The sequence below is a fragment of the Myotis brandtii genome, unplaced genomic scaffold, assembly GCF_000412655.1.
Source record: "Myotis brandtii unplaced genomic scaffold, ASM41265v1 scaffold833, whole genome shotgun sequence".
Taxonomy (NCBI): Eukaryota; Metazoa; Chordata; class Mammalia; order Chiroptera; family Vespertilionidae; genus Myotis; species Myotis brandtii.
This window is the reverse complement of record NW_005371384.1, coordinates 661,940-670,709: the sequence shown is the minus strand read 5'-3', so window position 1 is coordinate 670,709 and position 8,770 is coordinate 661,940. Positions and strand designations below refer to the sequence as shown.

At 51.7% G+C, this 8,770-nt stretch overlaps 1 protein-coding gene across 1 annotated transcript in view; it reads left to right on the top strand.

Moving 5' to 3' along the window:
* The window catches only part of CTIF (CBP80/20-dependent translation initiation factor), a 257,814-nt gene that overhangs the window by 78,844 nt on the left and 170,200 nt on the right, over nucleotides 1–8,770 (top strand). The window contains exon 3 of the mRNA XM_005884497.2: nucleotides 4,978–5,049. Within this exon, the coding sequence (XP_005884559.1) occupies nucleotides 4,978–5,049 (72 nt within the window). The remainder of the gene's footprint in view (nucleotides 1–4,977; nucleotides 5,050–8,770) is intronic.

The following is an 8,770-nucleotide window of genomic DNA, read 5'->3' as shown; positions in this document are numbered from 1 at the left end:
GGGGAGGGGAGGGGAAGGGGAGGAGGGGAGAAAGTGAGCTCCCATTTCTTTAGATGAGTAACTAAGAGAATATATGCTCCAAGTTTCCCAACACTTTCAGGAAACCATATTTTAAATCGAAACCCCACACACATACATTTCAAGAGTGCCTACCCTTCATTGGATTCCAAGTCCCCAAAGTCGTATCCTGAACGTTGTCCTCTCTCTGTGCTTGGGAGTAAGGGGGTTGTAGTTCCATTCTACAGAAGAAACAACTGAGACAGAAACAGGAACCAGCCAAACTGCACTCCCGGTGATGCCCGTAGGTAGGCTGGGACCGGAGTACTCAGACTGGCCTGAGGTCTCTTTTTCACAATGTTTTTCTTCTCTTTTTCTTCATGTTTTTTTGTTGTTGTTGTTGTTTCATTCTGCCTTCCCTGTTCACTGTTCCCTCATCCCCTTTTATCCCATCCCTTCATTTCACCTTGCCTTTGAACCTCCAACCCCCACATCTTTGCTCGTAGGAGGAAGCACTCAATGGTGGACCACCCATGAAAGTCTTAACAGAAGAAGTGAGTTTGAGGGGAGCTGTGCATGGGGGTGGTTGAGCATGGGGGACCCATTTTATTTTTCCCCTTATTTTAAAAAATAATATATCTTTACATTTATAAGTACTATAGCCATACATTCTCATGGTACACACGAATTCAAATATTATCAATAGAATCTCTCTTAGTGACTTCCTATATAATATGTCTAATAGAAATGTAATATTTTAAAATCATAGATTGTAGCCAGTATCTATGATGTTCAATAACTCGCATTTTCCCCCAGCTGTATGCCCTGGGGAGTCTTCCAAGCGTGTACATCTGCTGTGTTCTGTTTAATGGCCGCACAGTAGCCCATAGTATGGATGTCCCATCGCTCAGCCATTCACCTTTGATGGGCATTCAGGTTACTTCCAAATGTGCCTCTGGAAATACAAGGTCCTTCAGTGAAGACTGTTGGACGTGCCTCCGCCTGCACATACAAAGTGTTTCTTCAGGCAGATGCTGAGAAATGGAATCGATTTCAACAGCCATTGCCAAATTGCCCTCCAGAATGACTGTCCATTAGTCACACTGCCACCAGAGTATTGGGACAAATTGTCTCTCATCATTTAATGTGCATTTTCTTGATTTCTTTTTAATATGATTACCAGTTATTTTGTAATGGGTTAAATTTTTGTTTTACTTTTAAAGCAGCATTTGGAAAAACAGAGACAATCAGAAAACAGAGAAAGAAGTTCAGCGTAATTTTATGGCAGAAGCTAATATAATTTTTGTGTAAAACTCTTTATATACCTTTTACAAAGTTGAGGTTCTAGCGTCCGTGTCTTTTGTAGCTTGCTTGTTGATTTAGCATGAGCTCCTACACATTGGTTGGTGGTGTTTGACATAAAGCACAATTGTTTAAATCTGCCCTTTTTCTACTAGTTACTTTTGGCTCAATAGTGAAATGTAATTAGAGCTAGCATTTATTTACCAGGCCCTGTTCTAGGCTCTGGGACAGAGTGAGTAACAGAATGGACCATGACCCCCTTCCCCCTAGCTCTTACTTTCTGGTGGGGAAAGACGGATGATAGACAAAGAACTAGATTGTTAAAAGGTTATATACACACGAGTGAGGCGCAGTCAGGGGTGTGAGAGCTGGGCTGTCCCTAAGGCTTACTTAGAAAAGGATTTTTGAGCAAAGATTTAGAGAAGATAAGAGAGGGCGGCCACTGGGGAATGAGTATTCCAGGCAGAGGGAATGTCAAGGGCACAGATCACGTCCTGCTGTGAGGAACAGCTTTGGGTCCAATCTCCTGGGAGCAGAGTGAGCCAGTGGAATGTCGTAGAAGAGCCAGGTCTGCAGGGCCTTGTTGGCCCGGGGGAGGACTCTGGCCTTTTCTCTAGGGAGACAGGAAGACACGGGAGGGTTTTTGAGCAGAGGAAGGACATGGTATGACTGATGAAAGACTAGGAAGCCATTGAGGTGTCCAGGCGAGAGGTGATGGTGGCTTGGAGCAGCATGGTCACTACTGAGGTGGCGAGAAATGATCAGATTCTTACTATACAGGGTGGGGCAAAGTAGGTTTGCAGTTGTGAGTGCGAAACACAGATTATTCTCATATTATTATTTATTAATTATTGTATTATCTTCCATGTGAACAACTGTTAATCTACTTTTGCCCCACCCTGTATTTATATATTGTATATATGTATACTTTTTATTTTGAAATTATTTTAGGCTTATAGTAAAGGTGCAAAAATAGTGCAGGGTGTTTCTATGAACCTGTTTGTCACCCAGCGTCCCCTAATATGAGCGTCTTACATAACCACAGTGCAATGATCAGAACTAGGAAGTTAACGTTGGTACAATGGGGCCTTATTCAGGATTTTACCAGTTGTTCCGCTGATATCCTTGTTCTATTCCAGGATCCAAATTTGCATGTAATTGTTGTGTCTCCTTATTCTCCTCCAATCTGTGAAACCCTCTTGGTCTTACCTTCCACGACCTTGACACTTTTTTAAAAACATACATTTTTATTGATTTCAGAGAAGAAGGGAGAGGGAGAGAGAGATAGAAACGTCAATGATGAGAGAGAATCATCAATCGGCTGTCTGCACATCCCACACTGGGGATCCAGCTACCAACCCGGGCGGGCATGTGCCCTGACTAGGAATCAAACCGTGCCCTCCCTGGTTCATAGGTCGATGCTCAACCACTGAGCCACATCGGTCAGGTGACCTTGATGCTTTTGAAGAGCACTGATCACTTATTTTGTAGAAAGTTCCCCAGTATGAATTGCCTGATGTTTTTTCCTGATTAGATTGAGATTGTGTATTTTTGGCAAGAACACCTCAGAGGTAATGTGCCCTTCTCAGTGCATCCATTGTATTGGGGAGTCCAGGACGTTGATAGAGTTTGTCACGGGCAGTGTTGTCCTCAATAACTTGGTCTAGGTGGTGTCTGATGGATTTCTCAGCTTTTCCTTTCCCCCCTATAATTAATAAATATCTTGGGGAGATGCTTTGAGACTGCAAATATCTAGACAGAGGGAATTTAATCCATGGAGTTGGTTACGGATGATAAAAAAGCTGAGCAGCGAAATTACCCGAGATTTAGCTGCAGGAAGCCTTACCACCTCTACACCTGAGGCACAGGTGTTGCCAGAGCCAGGGTCAGGGTCATGCACAGAAGGCTGAGGGCTGGAGCCATGAGGGAGACCCTGTCCCTGCTGGTAATGCCACCTGAGGTGGGGGGAGGCGGGAGCTGATGCCCTGACTCCTTCCTTCTTCCTGTCTGCCATTGGCCAAACCAACTGACCGACTTCTCCCTTCTTCCTGTCTGCCATTGGCCGAACCAGCTGATGCTGGAGGCTAGGAGTCACAGTAGGCAGGGATCAGCTCCTCTGCAGTGCAGAGCCGGGATGGGCAAGAAGTGGATGGAGGGCTGGGACTCCCCCGGGACTGGGATGCCACCTTTGCCATTTCCCTCCAGCTGGGCTGCCCCATATAGCAGCCATCCCATGCGGCTCGCAAGCACTTGCGATGTGGCGGGTCCAAGTTGAGGTGGGCTCTGAGTGGATTTCAAAAACTTAATGTGAAGAGAAGAATAAGAAATATCTCGTTAATAAATTTGATGTTGATCACCTGTTTTAAATATGTTGAGATAAAATGGAGCCTTGCGCTTAATTTGACCTTTTTAAAACGTGGCTGCCAGGTCACTGACAATGACGTCTGCGGCTCTCATGCCGTGTCTGTGGGACAGCACTGCTCTAGAGTACACTGCACCGGCCCGTGTTGTCAGCATGGTAATAACATATCTTTCCTGCACAAAGGTCATGCCCTTGGCCCCCAGTCAGGATGGTGTGTCCAGCCAAGGTTTACAGAACCAGGCCTTGAGCCATCCACACTCACTGCCAGTTTTGACCAAGTGTGTCAGGCAGAGAGAGATTGCTTTCCCTGTACAGGGCGTAGATCAAAGTCCGTGTCCAGCAACCTTAGCCTGCGAGGCCAGCTAACGTTTAACACAATAATAAACACACCACCATGGAGCTCGGTAGCACCACACACAGGAAGGGCCCCACTGTTACTGCTGCTCGTACCTCCACAGTGTTTTATGGGTTACAGACATCCTCATCGCAGCGTGCAGAGCCGCCCAGCCTGGCTGTCCCATTGTAGAGATGACGCAGTGAAGCCTGGGAGGTCACATGGGTATCAGTGGCTCTGAAACTGCTGGTGCATCACTCGGGAGCTTGTCAAAATGCTGATGCCCAGGCCCTGCCCTCACAGAATCTGATTCAGTGGATGGAGAGTGGGGTCCAGGGACCCCAGTGTGGCATGGCAGGCTTTGGGACGGTCAAGGTGGGGTGCACCTTGGGGCACATCAGGCCTCTAAGCTGTCAGCGGGAAGTCGCGGGTCTGGGCTCTGCTGGCCAGTCTAGGGCTCTTCCCCAAGGCCAGGCTGTCCGGTCAGTCCATAGTTCCATCGTCCTTTGGGAAGATCCACGCACACACGCCTCAACTCCAGCTCTGGCCTTGGCGTTGTAGAGGGCTAGCGTGGCTGAAGGTGGGCAGGTGGGCAAACATGGTGCCCGTTGTTCAAAGCTCACAGTGACCCTGTGTCACGTCTGGTTGACTTTGGGGTGTGGCTGGGTCTTCATCACTTCGGTGAGCTTAGGTGGAGGGAATCTAGGTTGCCTTCCCCACGTGTACCAGAGGGTCACCTCCCCGTGGAACTCAGAGATGCCATCCTGGGCCTGCTGGTCGGAAGCATCTGCTGTTGAAATGGCCAAGCAGGATTCTCTCCTGTCTCTGCGGCAGGAGGACAGGGCCATGTGTGGGGGGCCGGGCTGAGGTTCTCTCCTGTCTCTGCGGCAGGAGGACAGGGCCATGTCTGGGGGGGGGCCAGGCTGAGAGAGGCTGAGCCTGCATGTCCTGCCATCACTAACCCCTCCTTTCTCCCCTGCAGTGGACAGCGGACTGCAGCCGGCAGCTGGACAGCAGCTGTCCCTTCTCCCGAGGGCGAGCCCCCCCGCAGCAGGTAGGGAAGAGCTCTGCCCCATCCGGGGTCGCCATGTGTCTTGTCTGTCTGGGTTGCTGGGCTGGCCCAGGATGGTCATCGCCGGTGACCCTGCAGGTCCCCCCTACACCCTCTGGTGGTCCAGCTGCTCTTTCTGATGCCTCCTCCCTGCCTGCGGGCGACAGTGGATTGGAGGCCAGAACAGCATGGCTCTCCTGAGGAGTGGAGGCTGGAGCGCGCAGGAAGTGGAAGAGGACGGGTGCCGACTGCCGTCCAGAAAGTTCTCCCTGAATGCCCAGCCCACAGTGAGGCAGCCCCTCCTAAGAACACAGAGATTCATAGGATTTCTTTTCAGTAGCAGCATTATGTGCTACAACAAACATCTGCATACAAGCACATGTCCACTGAGAGGAGAATGGAAAGCGGTATGTGACACATGCTCCCCGCGGAACATGACTCAGCAGTAAAATGAATGAGCTGGAGGCCCACACATCCATGTGATGATGGGTCCCACCAACAGTGGGACTCCTGGGGGGTTGGTGCCAGTGGGGCACTTTGGAGAGTCTGCTCCAGGTTTGCAGAAGACCTGGAGGGGCAGGCTGTGGGGGTGCGGTGTCAGAGACCTGGCCATTTCCCGAGGCCAGCCAGCTGTCCTGGGACCAGGACACATAACTCCTGTGTGAAGAAGGAGGCAGCAAGTCTTCCAGAGTCATCCCTGGTGACTCCTAGGTTGAAAAAAACACATTTATCCCCCCCGCCCCTAGCCCAGCCTTACACTGCATCTGTCCAGAGAGATGAGGGAGCCTTGAAGGGCTCCTACAATAGCTTGCTCCTGCCTTCAGAGAGCTGACTGGGCTGAGGGATGGCTACATGGCCCGAGTCTTGGTATGCTCAGTGCTGTGTGAAGCACAGCTCAGCAGGCCAAAGAGTTGATGTGTTTGCAAAAGGATTTCCTGTAGATCCCTCAGCCAGGGAGTGCAGGGGCCTGGTGCTAAGCCCTGGTGGGCCTGAAGCATGGCCCTGCCTTCAGGAGCCCTGCCATTTAGAAGGACAAAATGATGTGTGAAAGGGTGCCCAGTGCCGGGCAGGAGATGCAAGTTTCCAAAGGCGGCCCAGACCTCAGGCGTCCCAGGGTTTGGAAGCCTGGGCAGGCGGAGCAGAGGAGGGGCCTGAGTCGGACCCCTGGGTGGAAGGCTGTGGTTGGGACCCGTGTGCTACACACCACGCTGCACGAGAGGCAGCAGCTGGATTGGAATGGGGTCTCCTGAGGTCAGGAGGACTTCGGTTCAGTGATGAAAGGCCTGATATTGATACACGAGTGACTCAGTTAATTAGGGTACCAACAACAGAGTGATGTAAACCAGGGGGAAGCTTCTTTCTCTCTCAGTACAACCTGGGTGGGTGCTCGGGGTTGGCAGTGGAGCCCAGTAGTGTCAGGACAAGTTCCTTGCTTCTCATTCGGTGCTATCTAGGGGGCTGCCTTTGCCCCCGTGGTCCACGAGGGCTCACGTTCCAGTGGGAGCACCACCCTGGGCCTCTGGTGGAGGAATCATAGCTGGTGAGGGTTTCTGTTTCACCAGCTGCCCCTGCCCACACGGAGCGGCTCCCTGATGGAGGGGAGAACCACAGCTGCCCATTGAAGAGGTCGTTTGCTGAGTGCAGCTCCGATGGGATGCTGCTGGCCCATCCATGATTCAGGGCCCCCTTCAACCCGGTCCACCAGATGTCAGAGCACAGGACCAGCTCTCAGGGACAGCTGCCCGCCCCACAAGCACACCCACTGGCCTCCCATCCAGGCAGATTCATGATGTGATCAGGCTGTTCCATGTGCATCTGCCTGTGCCCTCAGCCAGCTGGTCAACCCAAAGATGGGAGCTAGGGCTGGCTCTGCTTCCCTGACTCCCCTGGCTTAGGGCCTTGCACACAGTCGGTGCTCATAATGATGCCAGCGTTGGTCCAGATCTAGTCCATGCAGCCAGCCCCTAGTGGGCCCTATGCCTCTGGCCACAGCGACCTTGCTGAGCTTTCTGAGGTCACTGGGATGACAGGGCAGTTCTACTTCCCCACAGTTGCCCATGGGGGAGAATTAGTTCCAGAGGAAACAGGCTAAATTGAGACCGGAGTGGCGGGCTGCTCTGGCACTGCCCCTGACTCCCTACCTTGGCCCCATGTGCCCAGGAAAGGTGGTGGCCAGAGGATGCTAAGGTGCTGCATTCTGCCCAGAAAGCTCTGTGTAGTGGGTCACAGACCATGGTGGGGCCCAGGTGCAAGCCCCGTCCAGGGATTAGTCATGCCCTGGGCTTACTTATTTTATTTCAACTAATATAAAACAAAACAAATGAACAAAATCCCTTTGCCTCCTCTGCAGCCTTTTCGAGGCACAAAGCGGGAGCAGCCTAGAGTAGGCCGAGTCCCACAAGATGGGAGGAAGGAGGCTCAGATCAAAAACTGGGCCACACATAGTCCCAAGAAGGCCTGTCCAGCTGCAGCAATTGGGATCCAGCTGTATTGAGGACTCTTGGCATCCTGGTAGCCTCTTCCCATGAGAACTTGTCCATCACCTCAGGAGGAATACATACAGTTTGCACCTTGCCATCATATTGGGGGAAATGCATGGAGATGATGTATTATTTTTTGTTGTTGTTAATCCTCACCTGAGGGCATTTTTTCCATTGATTTTTTTTTTTTTAAGAGAGAGTGGAAGGGAAGGGGAGAGACAGAGAGAGAGAAACATCGACGTGAGAGAGATACATTGATTGGTTGCCTCCCACACGTGCCACAACCACAGCCAGGGGGGTCGAGCCTGCAACCGAGGTGCATGCCCTTGACTGGAATTGAACCCAGGACCCTTCAGTCCACGGGCTGATGCTCTATCCACTGATCCAAACCAGCTAGGGCTGCATGAAGATGATTTAGAGGAAATCATGAGAAAACATTTCAGGGTCCCGGCCTGGGGTTGAGCATTCAGGGAAGAAAGCTGCAGGCGTACGAAGGTCGTGTGGGGTCAGGAGGGAGCAGCTCTTCTCCGTCTGCACGGAGGAGCCAAGGAAAGAAAATGAATGTTCACACAGAGCCTATGATTAGACCTTGGAAGGACTTCCTGACTGAAGGGCTTGGCTGGCCGTGTTGGCTGCCGAGCAAGGTGATGAAACGGTGCTGGGAGCCCAATGAGCACACCTCCTTATCAGGCGGGTCCCTGCGGAGCCTGGGAAAGGTGGGGGCGTGTCAGAAATGGTGTCTCCGAGTGCTGGCGGCAGCCTGTGATCCCACACTCCCAGGAGCGTGAGAGAAGGCACTTCCCTGTTCCATCACGATGCCCGGCAGCAAAGCGAGGCACCAGAGAGTGTCCCAAAGGTCAGGAGAACAGAGGCCGACCCGGGTGTGGCACGCCGCCCAGTGTCTCTTCTGGGAAATGAGGCATTGGGCTGCACAGACCTCCGAGCCTCTCTGCAATGTATTCCATTGTTTACGTTCTCTGTCTCCATGAAATAGCCACTGGATCCAAATAGCTGCCAAGAGCAACAGGAGGTCTGGATTTTCCAGATTTCTCTGCTGTTCCCCCACCCACTCTGAATCCTATGCCAGCCTGCAGGCTGGGTAAACCCTCGGTGCCAACATTGACTCTGACCCAGGAGATGGCAGGTACCTAGCAGGATAGAAAACTTACACAGTAGCTGCTCTACTCCAGCCAAACAGCACAGAAAACACTGTGGCCCCTCCCACTCCACGCCAGCAAAGACCC